This window comes from Sturnira hondurensis, unplaced genomic scaffold, assembly GCF_014824575.4.
Source record: "Sturnira hondurensis isolate 20B ecotype Veracruz unplaced genomic scaffold, ASM1482457v3 Scaffold0014745, whole genome shotgun sequence".
NCBI classification, from domain to species: domain Eukaryota; kingdom Metazoa; phylum Chordata; class Mammalia; order Chiroptera; family Phyllostomidae; genus Sturnira; species Sturnira hondurensis.
In genome coordinates this window covers 743109-765941 of record NW_028087376.1, presented here as the reverse complement: position 1 = coordinate 765941, position 22833 = coordinate 743109, and the positions used below count along the sequence as shown (strand labels likewise).

General features: G+C 41.4%; 1 protein-coding gene across 1 annotated transcript in view; it reads left to right on the top strand.

Annotated features, from left to right (window-relative positions):
• The window catches only part of CNTNAP4 (contactin associated protein family member 4), a 252791-nt gene that overhangs the window by 34586 nt on the left and 195372 nt on the right, over positions 1 to 22833 (top strand). Inside the window, exon 2 of the mRNA XM_037063587.1 lies at positions 9365 to 9475. Coding sequence (XP_036919482.1) covers positions 9365 to 9475 — 111 coding nt within the window. The remainder of the gene's footprint in view (positions 1 to 9364; positions 9476 to 22833) is intronic.

The window sequence follows — 22833 nt, the reverse complement described above, 5'->3', positions numbered from 1 at the left end:
GGAGTTGGAAGCTGGGAGCTGGGACCTAGGGCCTCTAAGGGAGTGGAGTGGGGGGTGGGCGAGCTCATGGTAATATTAGGTGCAGATGCCAGAGAGTGGGGAGCCACTGCAGCGCTGGTAGAGCACTGAGGGTGAGTAAGGTCTGCAGCCTGGCTGCTCATCCGCTTGGGACAGGCTGCAGACTGGGAGGGTTCAGGACCCTCCATTCCACATTTGGAGACTCCACATTTGGCTCAGGTTCCCCTGCTTGGCAGCTGCTGTGGTGAACAGTCCTTTGAAGACTTGTGGGGGTGGGTGCAAAGGTGGCAGTCGTTGTATATTATATATTTACATTATGTGAACCACACACATGGAATACTTTATATATGTCATGTATGTAACAATAGTATAATATGTGGCACACATATTACATGTATGTAATAGGTAGTAATAGTATATAATGTAACATAATTACTATATTATATACATAGAGTGTAAAATATAGTTACACATGTAAGTACATGTGTATCAATGTACATATAATGTAAAAACACAATATTTATTTACACATAAATACATGCACTTAAACAATATTATGTGTACAATTATATAATGTATCTGCATATTTCACATATGTATGTGAAATGCATTCATATTATATGTACACATATAACCTTGCTTTATTAGTAATATATTTATATGTATAACATGATACATATATGAATATGTTCATACATATGTTTAAAAGGATACCATACAATAAATGTATGTTATCACTTACACTTATGATTTGATGGCCAACTTAGCATTTATACAGGGTCAGCTTATACATACATTATATATGTACATATATGCATGATAATATACACACATGTCTACTTTAATATGTGCGTGTATATTACAATACATATATGCACACATATATGTATAATTTTAATGCAGATACAAATATACATACACAAATATTATACATAATGTAATACATGTATCCTATTCTGTATGTAATATGTATGTATATATATATATATGTCCTTGGTGAAATGACAATGATCTAATATAGTACTTAATTAAAAAAATGCAATTATATTTTGAACTGGAATAATTTGTCATTTCAGATTTGATAAGATCCTTGCTTAAATGCCTATGTATTTATGCACTCTGAATCATGATTAGATGCACTCTGAAAAGCAGTAAATTAGAGCTAATAATTACTGAAACTTGAGAGGAAGCTGAGAGTTCTGACTGAGAGATCAGTTCCCAACATGAGATCACTGGGTTGTCTTCACCAGCGTGCGGAACAGGGGTTCTCAGTTGCTGCCCCGTTGACCTTTGGGCTGGGCGATTCTTTGTGGTGGAGTGCTGCCCTGTACACTGTAAGACGTTCAGCAACGTCCTTGGCCTCCATCCCCTGGATCCCAGTAGTACCTCCAAATTGTGATGACAGAAATGTCTCCGGAAATTGCTCAATTCCCCTGGGAGACAAAATCACCCGTTGTGGTCCTCAGCTTTGCACGGCCAGAACTTGCATTTTACTGCATTTACTGGTGCAGCCAGAGCACACTGGTTTTCTGGAACAAAATTTAGAGACTGATGCTTCACAGTTTCATTTCATTGAAGTCTAGAGGGAAATACTCTTTTTACTTACACCAGAATGATTATCGCTGTCTGAGAGTCCCCTTGCTAGTCTCAATACTATTGAAGATCAAATAGGTAATAAATAAATAGCTTGGCAAACCTGGCATGGGAGCACACAACTTCTTCACAGATACGTTATTCATGTTGTTGTGGTGTGCAGTGAAATTCCTGCCCTCCCAACCTGCAGGACTAGTCATCGTGGTCATGCTGTTCTTACATACAGGGTTCTAGACCCCAGTGCAGCTTGTGAATGTCAGGGTCTCACGAGAATGAGACAAGCAGATTAACCAAACTCTGTGTCTCGGTTACCTAATCTGTAACATATGTAATATTAGTATCTCAAAGAGGAGTCGTAAAGATACTATGTGTGAAATGGGTGTTCTTCGCACTGAGCACCCACTGAATGTATGCTAGTTATTGTTTTATATAAGAATCATTTAAAAATATTTTGTGGCTGTGTAAACATACAACACATTGGGGGGTGTATGCTAATGGTAAAGAATAATGTCATGTGACACCACTCAGGCCGACAACGAGGACTTTACTGAACACCGGGGGCCCCTGGGCAGCCTGCATCACACATTCCTCTTTCCACAAATGGAACAAGCACGTCTTCTCATATTTTAATTCCATTTTTAGCTAAAAATAGAACAGTATTGAATCTGAGTTTATAGTGTCAAAACAAATGAGCAATAAATATATGCCTTCAGAGTGACTGATTGCACTAGAGGCATTTTACATCCAAAACATTTGTTTCTGCATAATTGACTGTGAATTTCCATTAAATACCCCCCTTTCTTGGGTCTCTCTCTCACCTTAATACTGATAATAATTCATCAATGACTGTTTGTAACACACTCATGTGCACACCCTCCCCCTGCCCACAGATAATGCACTCACTTGTACATGCAAACATGCAGATCATAGTTTCCACATAAAGCATGTTGGTTCTCGCTTGTCTTTGGGCATAATGAGAACTCCCTCCAGTGCTCCATGGATTGTGTGTCTTTTAATGTCTACACTGCTTAACACTTGAGTTAGGACAACTAGGTGGCCAGGGTCTGTATTTGAGCCACTCAGCAGGCATCCAAGCACTGTGGGCCAGTTTCCAAGTCTGTGTTGAGTTAGCCAAAAAATTTAAGGTGTGACAGAAGAAAAAGTGAACTTTAAACAAAAATGAAAGCATCTTAAAAAGTAAAATGCTACCTTACGCAAATTCTTGTGAAAGGCATTAAAATGTGAAGTTGGTAAATTTTTACCTATCAGTTGTGCTTTGGACATTTAGCTTTAAAGAAAAACACATTTCAAATAGCAGGACTGAAAAATGTTGTAGTTTGAATGCTTTAAGTAGTAAAACTGCTAGAAATTGTTAGAAACTGTGTTGAAACAGAATAAATCATAAAAATTTCAGAATGATTAAGAGAATTTTTAGATTAATTTAATTTAAATTTAATTGCTTACTAGTAATTAAAATTAGGACAGTAACCCTGTATGAGTTGAAATCATCAGTATGTGTTACATAGTAAATGTGAGAGAAATATTTTTCTGGTTAGAGCAACAATGTCAACAACTTAATAATTGTATACAATGAAAGGCAAATACCTTTCATGGAATGAAGAATTAGTGGAAATCAAATAAACATGTATGGATATCATGGACGGCATGACGGCATCTATTCTTACATCTTTCTTCTCTCTTTGTACCTTATTTTTAAATTTTATATGTAATACACATAAAAAGATGCAGAATGGATATAGTATATACTTTTCTATATATTTAGATATATTTGATATATACACTATTGTCTTCTTTCATAATTAACCACTATGCAAAATGTATGCTTGTCATTTCCATATTTTTAAAATTTTAATATTTTTATTGAATTTATTGGGGTGACATTGGTTAATAAAATGACACAGGTTTCAAGTGTACAGTTCTATGATCCATCATCTGTATCTTGTGTTGTTTGTTCACCACCCCGTCAGGTCTCCATAATAGTTTTTTTAATTTTAATTTTTTAATTTAATTGATGCTCAAGTACAGTTTTCTGTATTTTACTCCCATCCTAGCCCACCCCCCCAGTGCTCCCCACCTCCCTCCCATTTACACCCCCCATAGTTGTTGTCCATGTGTCCTTTATACTAGTTTCTGTAAACCCCCTTTTTCCCCTGAAATTCCCTCCCCTTACCCCTCTGGTCACTGCCAACCTACTGTCTATTTCAGTGACTTTGGTTATATTTTTCTTGCTTGTTTGTTTTGTTGTTTAACTTCCTGTTAAAGGTGAGATCATATGGTATTTGTCTTTCACTGCCTGGCTTATTTCACTCAGGATAGTGTTTTCCAGTTCCATCCATGCTGTTGCAAAGGGTAGGAGCTCCTTCTTTCTTTCTGCTGCATAGAATTCCATTGTGTAAATGTATCATAGTTTTGGGATCCATTCATTCACTGATGGGCACCTAGGTTGCTTCCAACACTTGGCTATTGTAAACTGTGCTGCTATGAACATTGGGGTGCATAGGTTCTTTTGGATTGGTGTTTCAGGGTTCTTAGGGTATAATCCTAGCAGAGGAATTGCTGGGTCAAAAGGCAGATCCATTTTTAGTTTTCTGAGAAAATTCCATACTGTTTTCCATAGTGGTTGTACCAGTCTGCAATCCCACCAACAGTGAACTAGGGTCCCCTTTTCCGCACAACCTCTCCAACACTTATTGTTTGTTGCTTTGTTTATGATGGCCATTCTGACTGGTGTAAAGTGGTATCTCCTTGTGGTTTTAATTTGCATCTCTCTGATAGCTAGCGATATTGAGTATCTTTTCATGTGTCTCTGGATCCTCTGTATGTCCTCCTTGGAGAAATGTCTGTTCAAGTCCTCTGCTCACTTTTGAATTGGGTTGCTCATCTTCTCATTACTTGGAATATTTCTTGCCATTCTCTTCTGGCCTGGATCATTTCCATTGATAAGTCAGCAGCTAACCTTATTGGGGCTTTCTTTTTTGTTCATTTTTAAATACATTTTATTGATTATACCATTACAGTTGTTCTATTCCCCACTTCATTCCCCTCCACCCTGTACACTTCTCCCCCACCATTCCCCGCCTTTAGTTTATGACCATGTGTCTCAAGTTCATTAGATTCTATATTTTCCCTACTATTCTTGCCCTCCCCTATCTATTTTCTACCTACCATCTATGCTACTTATTTTATGTACCTTCTCCCCCCTTCTCCTCCTCCCACTCCCCTGTTTCTAACCCTCCATGTGTTCTTCATTTCTATGGTTCCACTCCTGATCTAGCTGTCCTCTTGGTTTGCTTTTGTTTTAGGTGTGGTTGTTAATAACTGTGAGTATGTTATCCTTTCACTGTTCATATTTTTATCTTCTTTTTCTTAGATAAGTCCCTTTAACATTTGGATGTAGGTCTTTGGATTTCATGACTTGGAATACTTCTTCCAACTCCTTCTTGCTTGTAAGGTCTCTTTTGAGAAATCCACTGACAGTCTGATGGGCACTCCTTTGTAGGTGACTGTCCTCTTATCTCTTGCTGCTTCTAGGATTCTCTCCTTCATTTTAATCTTGGCTAATGCAATTATGATGTGCCTTGGTGTGTTCCTCCTTGGGTCCAACTTCTTTGGGACTCTCTGAGCTTCCTAGATTTCTTGGAAGTCTATTTTCTTTGCCAGACTGGGGAAGTTCTCCTTTATTATTTGTTCAAATAAGTTTTCCACTCATGGTTGTTTCTTTTCCCCTTCTGGTACCCCTATAATTCAAATGTTGGAACATTTAAAGATGTCCTAGAGGTTCCTAAGCCTCTCCTCATTTTTTTTGAATTCTTGTTACTTCACATTTTTCTGTTTGGTCATTTCTTTTTTCCTTTTGGTCCACTCTCTTGATTTGAGTCCCAGTTTCCTTTCCATCACTATTGATTTCCTGTGCATTTCCCTTCATTTCAATTAGTTTAGCCTTCATATGTTCCTCCAATTTGTGACTAAAATCAACCAGTTCTGTGAGCATCCTGATCACCAGTATTTTCAACTGTGCATCTGAGAGGTTCGCTATTTCTTTGTTGCTTAAGAGTTATTGGCTCTGGGGCTTTGAGTTCTTCTTGAGCCATGTTTTGGAGTGTTCATGCCTGTTACGTATGAGGAGTGGAGCTCTAGGTGTTCACCAGGGTAGGGCAACCCATGTTGCTGGGTTTTGACGCTGTACATGGGGGCGGGGTCAAAGAGGAGCAATGGCGGTCCCCTCTGCTGCTTCCTTCTGGTGGGGCCTGCTCAGTCTGTCTCATTGCGCAAGAATGTGTGACCGTGGCCAGCCCGCCTTTCTGTGCTCTCACTGAGTCCACCCGAAGCTATCCCAGCTGCCTGGGTGCCTGAGTTGGGGGATCCTTCCTGCCCGACCCTGCTCCGCTGCTGGTTCCACCCCTCTTACCCGTCCTCATTGAATGGTTCCTTGTTGTTGGACTTCTGTATAGTTCAATTTTTCTGTTCTTTGGCTGCGTCTTTGTTTACTAAACCTTTGTTGTATTCAAACTTGGTTGTGGGAGAAGGCAAAGTGTTTCCACCTATGCCTCCATCTTGGTGGAAGTCTTCTGGGGCTCCCTTGTATGTTACTTTTTTTTTCTCCCTTGCTGCCTTTAAGATTGTCTGTTTGTTTTGGAATTTTACCATTTTAATGATGATGTGGCTTGAAGTGGGCCTCCTTGGGTTTCTCTTGATTGGGACTGTCTGTGTTTCCTGGATTTGTGTTACTTTTTTCTCTCATCAAATTAGGGAAGTTTTCCCTCATTACTTTTTCAAATAGGTTTTCTATGTTTTGCTCTTCTTCTTCTCCTTCTGGTATCCCTATTATATTGTTATTATTACATTTCATATTGTATTGCATTTCTCTAAATTCCCCTTCATTCTTTCTGAGCCTTTTTTCCTTTCCTTGCTCTTTCTGGGAGTTTTTTTCTACTTTGTCCTCCAACTCGCTGATCCAATCTTCTGCTTCATTGATCTGGCTTTTGATTCCTTCCACTGTGTTCTTCAGTTCAGAAATTGTATTCTTCATTTTCTCTTGGCCGTTGCTGATAGTTTCTATTTCCTTTTTCATGTTGATATAGTTTATAGTAAGTTCAGTGTAGTTCACCTATAGTTTCTGGTAGCTCATTGTGAGCTCTTTGAACTTCCTGATAACCAGTGCTTTGGATTCAATATCTGATAGCTGAGTTGCCTCTATTTCATGTAGCATTCTATCTGAGGCGTCCTCCTTTCCTTTCATTTGGGGATTGTTACTTCGTCTTCCCATTGTTTGGGAGACTCTTCTTTTTATCTTCAGCTTCTTAAATTGGTGTGTTCTGCCTCCCTGGGTTTATGGTGTGAGCTTCTGTAGAAGAATATCTGGGAGACTCAGTGGTGTAGTCTCCTTGATCTCCAGAGCTCACTGGTCTTGAACTGTCCATTCCGTTGGCTTTGTGTTTGTCTTTGGGTTTTGGTTGTTTTTGCGTCTTTGTTTTGTGGGTCCTTTCCACTAGTTGGTGAACTGATGATCCCTCTGTCCACCTCCCGTTTTAATTTGTTTTGCTGGTGAGGGCGGGTTGTGTTGAAGCTAGTTCTGTGTGTACAGGGTTTTGAGGATTCTCTTTTTCTCTTGTTCAGTTGTTTTCCCTGGGTAGTTTCTGCACTGTTTAGTTGTATTTCCAGGTAGGTCCTGAATTGAGGTTTGTGTGGTTTCTACTCCCTCCTTCACCTTCTTCTGTTGTTACCTGTTGGTGGTTCCTTTGTTGTTGGGTTTCCTCTTCCAGTGGGCATCCTGGTGTTCACCACTTCCACCTCCTGTTGGTTTCCAGGTGGCCAAACTGATTTTTCTGGTCTCACTGGCTACAGCAGGCTAAGGGGCGATTGGTGTGGCCTTTCTCCCTTTTCAGTGTACTCAGCCGGTCTCTCGAGCACTCTCCCAAGATCCAGACTGGCGCCTCTCCCCAGTACCCCACTGAGGGAATCCAGATCCTCTTTAGAGCACTCTTTCCCTGGGAGTCACTGCCTGTGCTGGGGTGCAGACATGTGCTCCTGGCTAGGCTTCCCTGGTCTTGCAGGCTTGGGCGGGAACCTTTCCCAGTGCTAAGGGGAATGCAAGGGCGACTCTCAATTCTTTCAAGCCCGCGACCACAGATTCTACGAGTGATCAAGGCCCCCATGTTTGCTTCCTCGTGCCCATTCCTCTCTCTGACACTTTAAGCAAACAGGTCTCTCCTGGCGTTTTTCAAACTGTGCCTGGCTGGGTAGGGAGGGAGCTGATGATCCGACTCTCTCCCAAGGACCTTGCTGCTATCCTTGGCTCCCAAAGAGTCCACGGAAGACCTGACCTGGGCCACTGGTGCCCGGCCTAGCGGAGGCGGCAGCCTCAGCCTGCGGCCTCTGTGAGGGTCCCTCAGACCTTATTGACTTGCAGCCGTCTCCTCACTGTCGGTATTTCAGTGTCTACTACAACTTCCGGACTCCTATTTTCCTATATGCTGGGGCACTGTTGGCTATTTGCTGTGTTCCTCTGCAGATCGGCCAGATTTTTCTCCCATGCTTCGGTGGGGGGAGTGGAATCCTCTTTGTCCTACTCCACCTCCATCCTCTCCTAAGTCCCCACAGGTCCACAGGTGTTTTTAATTGGTGTTTTGAGGCTTTATTTACTCGAGCTGGGGCCCTGGGTTGTGCGGTCATCCCAATCCCGTTTCACCTGGTTTATCTGCGTGCCAGTGTGGGACTGCCCAGGCCTCCAGCCGCCGCCTCACTGGGAGTCCTCTCTGCTCGGCTGCCTGATCAGCCCCTCCTACCAGTCTGGATTACTGTGTCTTCTTTAACTCCTTGGTTGTTGGACTTCCAATACAGTTCGATTTTTTTGTCAGTTCTGGTTGTTTTTTGTTTTTAAATTGTTGTTGTCCTTCTTTCGGTTGTTTGAGGGGGCATAATGTGTCCACCTATGACTCCATCTTGGCCGGAAGACAGCAAATTATTTTTTAAAAATACTTGCTTCAATGTGCAATCCCACTAGTAGTGCGTTGGACCTTTTGTAGAGCCACACTGTCTGGATGATCTGGTGGTGATAGACTTCTGAGATCTTGCTAATCTGCCGTCAGTAAAATAGTACATGTAGTCTTGATTTGTACTTCATTTTACTGATGAGTTTGAACATCAGTTTATATTGGTTCTATTTGGTAAACACTCTGGTCTTGGATTGTGTTAGTTTTCCTTTTTTTTTGCCATTTTTATGTGTTTTCTAACCAATTTAAAGGTAGTGTTTGTCTTTCTGTATTTTGCTTTCCTTAATTTGGAATACAAATCATATACTATTGTGCAAGTATTTTCAATATGTTGATGTATATCTCTTCACTTTACATAAGTTTTGGCCACCATAAGTTCTTAATTTTCATGTAGTGAAATTTATAAATTATTCCATATATAAGTTTGTTTATAAACTTTATACTAATGAGGTATTTTTATTTAAGTAAAACTTTTCCAGTTGAGGATGCATTATTTTGTCACTTCTGTGAAGTTTGCCTTCTTGATCATACTCTCTTGTTTTTAAATCGTTTTTCTTTTGTTATTGAACTTAATAGACCTACGGGAAAAGACTGCATATAAGCAGTGGGCATCTTGTGAGAGATCCCAGTTTTTGTTGTTGTTGTTGTTGTTGTTTTGTTTGTGTGCTTCTTTTATCTGTTGAAGCCAGGAAAGTTGTTGTCACTGTACTAACTCGAACGGGTGTTTTCCCTCTTGGCAGACGATTGCGATGAGCCTCTGGTGTCTGCTCTGTCTCCAGCGTCATTCAGCAGTTCCTCCGAGCTCTCTAGTAGCCATGGCCCTGGATTTGCAAGGCTAAATCGAAGAGACGGTAAGTCCACTTTTTTTCCCCTCTGATTGGTTCATGATGAATTTCATTAATTTTCCATTCTCTTTTAGTAAAATCATTATAAGTGATATACTGTAAATGGAAGTAAGTTTCTAAATAAGCAAATGGCAGTAGCTCATGGGATGTGCATGATGTGTAGGATTGGTTCTGGAATGGCAGCAGGTCACATCCCATTTAAAAATCCTGCATGATCATTTCGGCACCTAAAGAACAGAATTCCTCCAATCTGGCAAGCTTTTTTATGTAGCCTATAAAATAAACTTTTTTTACAACAGTACAGATGGTCCCTGATTTATAATGGTTTGACTTAGGATTTTTTGACTTTATGACGTGTGAAAGCAGGACACATTGATCATTTCCTAGTCTCTGATACATGGTTCCACACTCTCCCTGGATGTGGGCAGTAGTGGTGAGGTATAGCTCAGGCACACGACCACAAGTTAATAGCCAGTGCTGCACAGTGTAGTGTGATTCCAGCGTCTTTGGATATTGTGTTTTGGGTATGTTTGAGGCAGGCCAGGCTAAGTTAGGGTGTTCAGTAGGTGAAGTGTATTAAATACCCTTTTGACTTATTTTCAACTTACTATGGGTTTAGTGGAAGATAACCCTATTGTAGGTTGGGGAACATCTGTATACAATCATTATGTGTATAGTAGCCATGAAAATTTCATTGGCCCTGTGTTTCAAGATAAGCAAGGAAGTTTGCTAGAAGAAGTAATTTTAAAAGTTCCTAGTTGTTTAAAATAATAAGCTCCCAGTGTATTGTGTTCTCAGTGCGGATGACGTGGCTTGCTCTCCTGTTTCAGAACGGGAACTTAATCAGCGTTCTCGCTCCTTTAGGGACCCTCAGTTCACATTGTTGATTCTTAGGTTGTGTGTGATTGCTTGAATATGTTTAAATGAAAGTTCAGATAATTAAATGGCAACTTGCTGTAGAAATAACAGAGAATTTCAAAACTGTGCACCGAGGGACAGTACATTATTGTGGTCCCTTTTCATCATATGCTAAGGCGCAAGCCACCTGTGCAGGGACTCCATGGCAGTGCTAACCCAGCAAACATTTTTAACAGCCATGAAGCAACAGGGACTGACATCATGTGTTATTAAAAGCTATGATCTTCTCATTTATTATGCCCTTTTAGCATTCCGTATATCAGCCACTTCTTCTGATTGTACTCCTTGATATTATCCTTGGTTCTGTTGTTTCTTGTGTGTGGACATTGAACATTGGACACAGTTAATAGACCACATGTGTGCATGTGTGTGTGGCTGTCTATGTTTTGACATCTGGTGCACATAAATATCTAACCACTTAGCATGACTTTAAATTTAAGTTTATTTTAAAATTTTATCTCATGTTATTGGAGACAATTACTTATGTGTGTTTCTTTTGCGTTGCGTAGAATCAACATAATTTCTTTCTGAGTGTGAGAGTGTCAATGGAGAGTCATCATTGAGATCTTTGGACCAGAGTGGGAGTTGGGGGCCCTTGAATATGTCTGTGTCAGTAATGCTTGTCTGTTACTTGTACTTGCTCTGTAGTGAGAGTTATAGGTCCCATTGCACCGTCTCTCCCTATTTTCCATTCTGAACCCCTTATTGACCACAGGCAAGTGGGCTTTCCTGAGCCCTCTGCAGGCCAGTCCTGACCCTGCAGCCGTGGTCCCCCTAGTTGGAGTGCTGCCATCCCAGCCCTGCTCGGAGGAGGAGGTCCATCTTGTACTCGCTTTTGGAGTACAGCAGAGTTTAATATTTGCCATCGCTCCATTTGTGTGATAAAAGCTTTCATAGCATTTGGCCTGTGGAAGGAGATACAAAATTTAATTTAACTCTTTACCTTTATTTCAGTCGTTGAGGTTCAATAAATCACAAAAAAGTATATATAAGTTATGAATTGTATAAAATTATATTTTTCATTAATTCATATACTCATCAGAAACCTCCATCAGTGGGACTCATTCTCATTCTTAATCTGTTTCTATGGCTCTTGGTGAAACACAATTCAAACTTCATGAATCTCATTTGCATGTTAATGAAACAGAAACAAAACAAGATCATTTTAATTATCTTTTGCTGGTTGTCAACCTACTTGATTACATTTTTCTTTTTCATTTAGTTTTTTCTTTTTTCCCCTCTTAATTACATGAAGGATTCACAAAGGAATGTCATATTTTGAGTGATTTATTGGAGGCTATATGTTATTTCTAGTATGGCAACATTCCTCGTAGTTTTTAGATCAGGCTCTCAGCAGGTGACGTATAAATAAACTAAATCAACCAATAAAGGTCCCAGTGTCCAGGAAAGACAGGTAGGGTGACCACTTTCCTGTGGAATCTGGAAAACTTAGAGCCAAAGATTAACAGGCAGGAAGTGAGAAATCAAGTTCCACAAGCCGCTGCTTTCTGCCTGGGAGACAAGAGCTGTGAGAATGCTGAGGCCCTGTAATGGGGAAAGGGGCCCAGGAAGAGGCTAAGAAGAGGCTTCTTCCCATTCCTGCCAGCAGGGAAGAAGAAAAATTCATCTTTTTTGAAGTATATTATTTAAAAATCTCCACTAGAGTGTCATTGTGGGTAGAATTGCATCCTTCAAAGGATGCATTCACATCCCAGCCCTGATTCCAATGAGTGCGACCCTGCTTGGACACCGGGTCTTCGCAGATGTGAGCTGAGGTCATATCGGAGTGGGGTGGCTCCAAGAAAGCCCTCATAGGGAGAATGGAGTTTGGAGATGCCTAGAGCAGAGAAGACAGCCAGAAGGCTGGGCGGAGACAGAAGCAGAAACTGGAATGATGTGGCTGCAAACCAAGAGGGGTCATGTATTGCCCGTAGCTACCCAAAGCAAGGAAGAGGCAAAGAAGGGTTCCTCTCTAAAGCCGACCAAGAGAGTAGCTGCCAACACCTTGATTTTGGACTCCTAGCCTCCAAAACTGGAAGAGAAATAATTCTGTGCCCGGTTAGTGATACTTTGTTAGAGCAGCCCTGGGAAGCTAGGACAAATGCCGCTGAGTGAACAACTCCTTCTCATACTCCCTTTGCACTGGGAAGGTGCAGCTCAGTTTGAACTTGGCAGATTTCGTAGCTCAGAGAACTATAATCCAAACTTAACTGTAAACAACACAAAAAACAATAACTGCTAATCCTGGGTCTATAATGAAATTAAATCTCCCTCTGCCTTTCTATAATATTTCCATTGTTGTAGTTTTAGTATTGTTTGAATTATAGTGGGCAACTCAGATTTTTGCTATTGTTGATGTAGAGTTCAGACAGGTTCTAGTGCAGCATTTGATGGTCCAAGTGTGTTCTTAGGGCAGACTTTAAAGAAGCCAAGTATGCAGAACTGTTCCTGAGGTTGCATTGGAATCCTAGTGAAAGTTTGTATTTCCATGTCTTTGGAAACCTGGGAAATGGGTTATAGCAAACTGTTGTGCTTGTGCATGCAAGTAAAATGATAAAGTAGTAAATGAGATTATTGTACACAGCAAAAATACAGTATTTATATGTGAGTGTAAACATACACAAGTATATGGACATGTATGTAAGTACATGACAGATTGCTTCCATAAGGACAAATACAGGCACACTTCACTGTATTGCACTTGGCGGGTGTTATGTTTTTCACAACCTGAAGGCAAGACCCTCCATCAGCCGAAAGATGATGACTTGCTTTATTGAGATACTCTCTTCGTTGTGGTGGTCTGGAACTGAACCCGTAACGTTTCTGAGCTGTACCTGTTTCTCTCATCTGTTGTGAAAGATTGAGATATTTCCTGTGTAGCTAAAAAGTTGAATATTTGTCAGTATTTTCCCATTATCTGTTTTTTTAAGTCACAACCAGGCCCTTCTACTGTAAATGCTGAAAAACAATGCTTCCTGAGGCATCTAGGATCTGCCCTTAAGGTCAAGCATCTGTCTGTGGAGAAGCTAGTGCCAGAGAGAACTCTCGTGCTTGGATGGACGAGAGTCACTATGAGAATCACTATGATCTTCTGTGAAGAATTACTTGGTGATTCCCACTACCCTAAATTATTGTGCCTGTTCTCGTTCAACTATTATGCTTAAATTAAAATCCCAGAGATAAATTCCCAAGGTATGAGTGTTGCATCTCAGTGCTTAAGAGGGCAGATGAGGTAAACATTACCTGCTGTTAAACATATTGTCTGGGATCTTTTATAATTATTACATTTAAAAGATGATAACGTTAACATATTTGTTAACCGGTACTTTCTTTATGGGGAAAGAATAAGAGATGAATTTTGCACAGGACTGAAAAGAACTTTGGCCTAAGTAAAGTGGAGTCTCATTGGCACAGTGGCTGCAATGTGCCTGATACATCGCCAGGGCCAGAGAGAGGGTGGGCCAGCCTGGATTCAGAGCAGGGTACAGTGTTAATGGTGTCAGGGAAGGCCTGTATGTGCCGCTTTTGCTAGAGAAACTAGCAGTTTATTTGCTTCTACATCAACTGTGTCCCTACCCCACCCAGGGACTGATATGCTCAGTAAGCCCTTGGCACCTCGATAATTACTTGAATTGCAAGGGCCCCACCCCTCCATGCTGACTCAGGCTATGGCACATGACATCTTAGTAGCTCAGCCTAATTTTTCTTCCATGTGGCCTAACTGATCTTTGGGATTAGGAGGTGTACAGTTCTTAAAATCGAGATGAGAGTTCTTCAAGATGACTAAATCGCTCAGCGTCACCCCTGCTGTCACAGAATGCACACTTCCCCGGCACACTTGAACCTCAGCCACCCTGCTCTGAGTCTACCCTCTCCCGGGGATCATAAAATTTGAGGCGAAGAGCAAACACTTTGGTATTAGGCATATCTGGAATCAGTTCAGCATTCCTGGGTTTACATCCCTGCTACTTACTCACTTAAGGACGGAAAACACTCTTAACCTCTGCTGTAATTCCCTCATTTTCTATTGGCAGCATCAGGAAAGTGCTGAAATGCTGTTGGCCTTGTTGAAAATGATCGCAGTGCTGTGGTGTGGTCACAAGAATTGCAAAAGCACAGTCCCAAGAGAGCGTTACACAGTTTCAAAGAGTGACCTGCCAATTAACCCCATTTTAGAAAACCTCACAGGACTTAATATATACACTAATTTCTACAAAAGTAATCTCAGGGAATTCAGGCTTCCACATAAATCTGGTAGGAAGAGTTGATTTATTCCTGGTTAATTATAAAGCAAAGCAGGGTCAAAGACTTATGGTTATACTTTATATGTTCATTATTAGCTTGAAGGAAAGAAGAGATGTTCTCATATATCCTTAGTCTAAGCCTGTGAACGAGGGTGAGCTGCTGGTTTGCTGAAAATATTTTTACTTCTTTAGTAATTGGAAATTGGTTTGTGAAGTTAAAAAACTTATTAGCGTGTTGGTAAAGGCGTGGAGAATGAAGTTGCAGATCAATTTTATGGTCAGCGGTATGTCATTGTGCTTCTGAATTGTATGTTGTGTACTGGCCTTGAGAAAGGGAAATAAAAATGAATGAAGATTTACATCTCGTTTCTTGATAAGCTTATATCCTGTGTTCATTAAAGTGGAGGAGAGTTTGCTGTCACTCGTGGGACGAATATAGAATCACTTCTGTCAGTTCGTTTGGTTTAACACGAGATGTTTGTCCACCGACCTTTCAGTTCTCCCCTTACTCCGGATGCTGTGCTCCCTGCTGCACCCCCTTTCTTAAGGAGGTGTCCCACCCTCTTCTAATTCCGCTAGGCCCTCCTCATTACCCTTCTTCGCCCTTGTCCGCCCCGTAGCACACTTCCCTTCGCTCTGAACCTACCTGATGATACAGTATGAGTGAATGTGCCAAGTAGCCATCTGCAAGTAATTTATAATGATAAAAAATGCTGGTTTTAGAATCATGAAAACTGGATTATAATACTTAATTGTGGGTGGACTTTGGGAAATGACATTTCCTTTCTTTGTTTCCCTGTCCTATAGAAGTATGGGATTGATTTTGAGGATTTCTAAATTCTATGACAACACACTTTTTACTTGTAATATTCTATAGACAATGTATTTTCTTTCTAACTCTAATAATGGAAATTTTCAAAGCATGTAAGTGAGTGAAATTGATTCAGCAGGAGGGTAAGGCGGGAACCTTGAGGCAGACGGTCCTTCTCAGGCATCTGAAACTAGATAACTCAGAATGCTGCTGGCTCAGGAAATGTCTTTAACTCTTATAAGATCTAGGAATTCAAATTATAAATATGGCCCTGCTGAAATTGCTACAGTGACTCAAATTTGGTCAGTTAAATTTGGTATATTCATATAATTAAAAATTATCAACAAGACATGACATATTTCTTGGTGTATCTCTGTTATTTTTCACATTGTTGAGCAGGAAAATTTCACATGTAGGCACAGTGAAAAGAAAGTGAGTTAAGTACTCAGGTGGTGTCTTAGGTTGGGTCCTCCAAGAAGCACACTTTAGGCTGGTGACTGAGGTGCCAGTGGTCCATTAGGGGACAGCCCCCAGGAGGAAGTGGGGAGGGAGTGGAGGAAGCAGGAAGAGGAAGCGGAAGAAGCCAAACCATTTCGGGTGAAGTCCCACACACACCTTGATCCCCCAGGAGACTCTGGATGACAAGGATTTGCCTAAGACCTTGTCCTACCTCATGGTCGAGGAACAAGTTTAGCAGGGTGGTTGGCTGTGTGAAAAGTAGAAATTAATTAATGTAGAAAAGTTAGGATCTTAGTCAGCATATGCTGCTGTAACAAAGTACCATCAATTGAGTGGCTTAAACAACAGATACTTGTTTCTCCCAGTGCTGGAGGTGGGGAAGTGTCAAGGTCAGGGTGTCAGCAGATTTGCTCCCTGGTGAGAGAGCTCACTTTCTGGCTTGTACACAAATGCCCTGTCACTGTGGGTGACATTGGTGGAGGTGGGGTGCCTGGCGCAGGCACGTGGGGAGGGAGCTCGCTGTCTTCCTTTCCTCCTGAGGACACTGATCCCAGCAGGAGGGTTTCACTCCAGACCTCATCTGAACTTTGTTAGCTCCAGAATTACCAGATGTTGGCACACTGGGGGTTACTGCTTCAACATGGGAATTTGGGAGAGGCACAAATGGTCAGCTCGTAACAGTAACTGCATTTCTATAAACTGGTAAAGCAGCTAGAAAGGGTGAATGGCTTTAAGTTACCTGAGAGAAACCAACGTAGCCAGTCAGGCCTGCAGGGGCAAAGGTTCTGGAGAGAAAGGAAATATCATATGAGCCTGACAATTTCTGCTCCAAATCACAGAGCTTCAAAAACATAAAGAAAATGGACAGAAATAGTAGGAGATGTGGACAATATAACTGAAACACAAAATGTTGTGAAGGTTTTTAAATATTGCTCTCTTTGTAGCTTGAAGAATTAGGCAAAAAACAAAACAAAACAAAACAAAACAAAAAAACCCAAAACCAAAACCCAGTGGAAATACAGAAGATTTTAACAGCAAAGTTGATTAGTTTGACAAAATATAGAAATATGTAATTTATATTTAATGCATTACAATATAAAACTCTGCTTCCAACAACCCCAGAATATACATTCTTATCCATTGTACCTAGAATATTTACCTAAATTTATTCTGGGTCATAAATAATATTTCAATAAATCTCAAATTTATTTATTTCAGTAAATCTGTACAGTTAGTGCCTGGGTACAATTAAGCTAGAAATCAATAATTAAAAGTATTAAAAAACCCAGAAAGGTGTGGAATTTAATTAACATACTTCTCAAAAAGAAATCTCAGTGGAAATTGGCGAGCATTTTAACTCAATGATAATAAAATACTGTTGGTCACAACTGTAAGCTGCAGCTTAGGCCAAATTAATAGGCTTAATTGCATATATTACAAAAAAGAAAACTAAATAGTAACAATCCATCCATTGCCTATTTCTCAATTCTCAAGAAATTAGAAGAACAATAAATGAAACTGAAAGTGAGGAATAGGGGAGGAAAAAAGAAAAATGCATTAATTAACAAAAATATGCAATACATATAAGACAAAAATATGATATTTTAACAATCTTCTTGCTATTGTGAAAATTTAAATGAATTAATATTTTATTTGAGAAACATGACCTACAAAAGTGAATCTAAGAAATAAAACAGAAAATTTAAATATTTTTCTGTCTGTTAAAGAGAGTAAATCCATAATTCACATGCTCCAATAGAGAAAACTCCAGGCTAAAATGCCTTCATATGTGAATTCTTCCAAACACTTAAAGGAAGATAAAACTCTATCCTCACATATTTTCTTCCAGAGGACAGTAAAAGAGTCAAAATACTCCCCAACTCATCCTATGAGGCTAGTATAACCTTGATGCCAAACCTTGTCAAGGACAAACAAGAAAGGAAAATTAAAAGCCATTCTCTCTCATGAATATAAATGCCAAATTCTCTAAACAAAATATTAGCATACACGTGTGGACTTGGAATGAGAATGCGCCCTCTCAGCTGCTATGGCCACGTGCTCTGACATCGTGGCCAGTTGATAACCACAGAAACTGTGAAAGCAGGGGCTTTGTGCTTCCTTCTCCGATGCCGCACTGCAGTGTCCTGAGCATCTTCCCCAGGAGAAGATAGGGCAGAAATGTGAGGGCAGTCAGCAGCAGAAAGCCATCCTTTTTGCACTCACTGGGGTGAGAGAGTACTATAATTAAAGATGTGTTGTATTCTATAAGACACTAATTGGGTGACATCCTCTCAGCCCCACCTCTTTTTCCACCTTGAGTGGTAAGGACCAAGACCAGCTTCCCAGGGGTGTAACAAGGGCTTCATCTTGGGCTGTAGCACTTACCCATGGCTTCCTGCCCTATGGCTCCTTTGGTGCTGAGGGATGATCTGTCCCAGAGAATCCATGGACATCATAAATTCCATGGTGGGTTATGGGATATATTGCCTGCCTGGGTGGCTAACTGTGACACATAGAGCGTGAAAACTAATGGATAAAATCTTCCCCCTTTTGTCTTCAGGGTGGGAAGTTCTGAGATGCATCTTATAAGGTTTCTCAGAAGTGTTATACCGTTCATTTTATTCATATCGTTTTTCCTGATTTTTTTGTCTGTGTTCTCTTTGATCTCACTGAGCTTCTATAAAGATGATTATTTTGAATTCTTTGTTAGGCAATTTCTAGACCTTCATGTCTTTGTGGTTTGGTGGCTGGAAGTTTATTAGTGTCCTTTGGTGGTGTCAGGTGTGCCTGATTTTTTTTTTGTGATCTGTGTATTGTTGCATCGTTGTCCCGGCACTTGAAGGGGCATCACTGGGCAGGTGCCTGGGAAGGCAGGATTGGTCCCAGACTGTGTCTGGGAGGGGCTGGGAGCCCTAACCGGGTTGCTTCAGGGACCAAGATCTGCAGGCCCATGTCTGGGGTCATGGGTCAGTGTGCCTCCTGCCAGGTCTGTGGTGGGGGCAACTGACTATCCCCAGACTGAGGCAGAGCAGTGCAGGAGAGGGGTCACAAGACTGCTTCAAGATGCATAGTCACACCAAGGTCAGCAGGCCTGCTTTCAGGGGCCTGGAGGAACGTGACTCGTGCCAGGTCCCCATGTGGGTAGGACAGGCTCTCAAACTGTGGCTGAGAGGAGATAGAGCCAGGTCACAGGGCCACTTCAGGGTCTCCATTTGGATCAAAGTAGGCATAGATGGGAGTGTCTCCCTCCATGTCCCTGAGTGGGGAGGGCTGCTTCTGGACTTCAGCTGCAAGGGGTGCTAGAACTGGGTTATTGGACCACTTCTGTACCCACAGTCAGAGCAAGGCTAGAGGGCCTGGCTCTGGGGTAGGATTTGGCTTGCCTCCTGGCAGGACTGCTCCCTGATGGCAGCCATGGGGGGAAGGGGTGGGGTCTGGGCGTGGACTGAGGTCAGCTTGTCCACCACAGCGACACAGATGGGTGTGACTCCGGCCTGCTCTCTGGGTGGGCAGAACTGCTTTTGGACCCCAGCTTGGACTGAAATGGGTGGTCCTGCCTCTAGGGGCATACTCTCCAGTGTCTCCTTGTGGGTCTCTGGGAGGGCAGGGCAGCTCCTGACCTGCAGCTGGGCCTCATGGGGAACGCCTGTCCATGGATGGCAGGCAGATCGCTGTTGTGGAGGGGCTGTGGGCTGCAGACCGCCTGTCCTGCCTTCTTGCTAACGTCACTTCGTACACATGTTATCTAGCTGTCTCACAGTTCTGTAGGTTAAAATCCTTTTCCATGAATTCTCTTATTTGATTTTTAACTTTGATCTTTCTGAAGACTGCTCTGGAGATGTGATTTTGTAAGAGAAAGATGTAAAAACAACTACATGATTTTGTAAGGACTTCTCTGTGTTTCTCCTCAAAGAGGACTTTATACCAGATTTTCTCCCCCGCTGGGAGGTGTTGGGGCCTTAGAGCTCTAGGAAGTTAAGTAGAAAGCTGGCCTAAAGTCACATTTAAGTGTTTGGAGGACTTTTTATTATTTTTCTCTTATCTTTTTTGATCCTTTAAAAATTTGACATATAATAAATATGAACAATAGAAAATAAAAGGGACACATATAAAATTGACTCTGTAATTGGCCATATAAAATACAAGTGACTTAATAGACTATATAAAAATATCTGACCATATAAAAATGAAAAACAAGGTCAGAGACTCTGTGCCAAAATGAGAATGTTTATATGGGTTCTTCAGGAGCCTCGTCCTTGACCTTGCCACTGTGCATGTCCTCCCTGAATGAGCCAGTCTACCACCAGGGCCTCAAGAGAAGGCCTGTGCAGACACCTCCTGTGTACACATGCACTGGACGAGGGACGTGTCTGACAATCTCCTTTCTTCATATCAGCTGCCTGCCGGGGGGTTTCCCAGCCACCTGAGAGATGTCTTCATTAAAAAGCTCAACTTATAGTAGGTTAAATATATCACCTCCAAACCAGCTTCTACTTGTAATTAGTATTCTTCCCGGGTTCCTTGTGGTTATCTTAATCACCGTGGCTTAAAATTAATAGAATCACCATTTTTTTCCCTCTCCTGTTTCTTCTTCTGGAAGGTGATAAGTTCGTGCATTCATGGCTTGCAGTCTCTCTCTCATACTCCATTCTGTTCTCATTGCTACTACCCAGATGCAGTTGTTTGCTTTCTAAACAATGTTATTTTCATATACCTGGTCATGCAGTTGTCATACAATTTGTCATACAATTTTGAGGCTTTCCTCAAAAAAAGGAAATTTTAGTTGTATATCTGAAACTAGTATTGTATGTCAACTGAACTTTAATTTAAAAAAATGTAAAGCACAGTCATGACCTCGTGTTTTGGACTGGTTAGGACTTTCAGCCCCACATCCATGATGTGTATGGGTGTTTCCAAATGTGCCTTATAAGTCCAGCTAATGTTCTGCAAGGGCTGAGAAGATAATTCATTAACTTCGGGGAGAAGGGAATTAAACAACATGAACTTTCAGGAACTAAACTATAAAATAATCTTTGTATTGTGTACCGCTCACTGAGTATAGTTTCTCTTAACGGACCCATCTTTGCTATCACTGATATTTATTAGACTGTTCTTTTCCTGTTAGTACTACATACATGCTATCAATTCTATGATTAGTGAAAATACATAAAGGTTGATGCATCATTGGTGCATAAGAGCATAAAAAATAAACATATAAGAAATAGAACTTTAGAACATGACACAAACATAAGGAGCGACTGCGATTTAGTCTGAAGACTAAAACATATGAACTGGGATATGTGAGTATCTGAATGTGGTGATTTCATATGAGCAACTAAACAAGAAAAGTGCTAGCTAGACAAAGCAAAGACATTGGACCTACTAAACAAAGATTTTAAATCAGTTCTGTAAAATATGCCTGAATAACTAAAGGAAACCAGGAGAATGATGTCTCAGCAGAGGATATCAATAGTTACAAATTAAAAAAAGGAACTAAACCAGTGATTTCTGACGTGATGTGAGAGTAGAACTACACGTGCATTGGGGTTGCACTCCTTATATCAAAACCACACCTCATTACTAGTCATAAGCAAAGAAGAACAAGCTGTTTGCAAATTCCTCTCTTAGAAAAGACATTCTCCTAAACTGATTTTTAGTGGCTCTGAATGTATAGGAGTAAATATTGTGAGTGTGCTGGTAGACTCCTGTTTTCTTCAATGGAAGAATGACTTTGATTTCTGCATTTTAATCCTGCGCTTGCTTATATAAGAGCAAAATACTCACCAGACTTTCAGTGTGGTTTATTTTGGTGAGCCGTACTGTAGGAGAAAGTGCTTTTCCTTGTATCTGGGTCATCCGGTGTGCCACTTTGTAGGTTGGGAAATGCTGTGTGTGTGGGCTGAGGCAACACTGGGTAGACAACAGAAGAGGAGAGTCGCAGCCAGTAACATGTCTGAGCATCACGCTCTTACCAAACTGAGGTCATTGGGAAGTGTGTGAAAGAGTGGGCAATTGCTTCTGCTTTTCTGCATTAAAATATGCTGGTTGATGTTGGAAAAGGTTAGCACATAAACCCCTAATTATGATGAAATGGAGGCATTTTTAAGGATAACAGTTCCTTGAGAGGCTATTTCTATAAGGGGGGTGTCAAGATTAGAAATGGGTGCGACCTTCCCTCTTGTCCTTCGTCTCCCTTCCTAGCTTGGATGGGCACACCATCCAGAGTTGAAGGGAAAAAGGATCACCTCAGAGCTTGGGAACAAAGAGGGTACCTTTTAGGTCTGAAATATAAATGATTTGAAAGGGAAACTGAGTAGCCTGAAGGAGAGCCTGGGAAGGAAGGACGAAGGTCAGATGTGAGCAAGCATGTGTGAAGGCTCATTTTCCCTGAAGTCCTGTCCTCACACTAAGTCCATAGCAGGAAGTATCACAGAACTCTGTTCCATTCAATGATCTGAATGTGAGAGAGGTGCTTCCCACAGGTGTTGGGAGAAAAGTCTGTCCCCACCCTGAGAGAAGCCACTAAATCATCCTATTGCTGCCATGCAGAAACATCAGTGCCAGGTGGTGTGCGAGGAGGACCAGGAGCTACTGTGGGCACCAGGGAAGCATGCAGGAGTTCGGGAATGGGGTGTGGGTGTGGGCAAAAGGTCATGCCTGGATGGGAGGAAGAACATCAGCATGTCGTGATGAGGCATGTCCTGACCGACCTGCGACAGATGACCAAGAGCAGAGCAGAAGCTGCTTGAATGTCAGGGCCATTCACCACCCACACAGATGACCAAGAAGGGGTCCTCCTGCTCTGCTCAGGACTAAGTCAGTCCAGGGTCATCAGGAATGGAGGGAGGACCCATCAAACATTTTGAAGCTGACAGACATATAAGCCTGAATTGCCTGAGCAATCCATGAACTGGACCGAGTTCCTCTGAAAT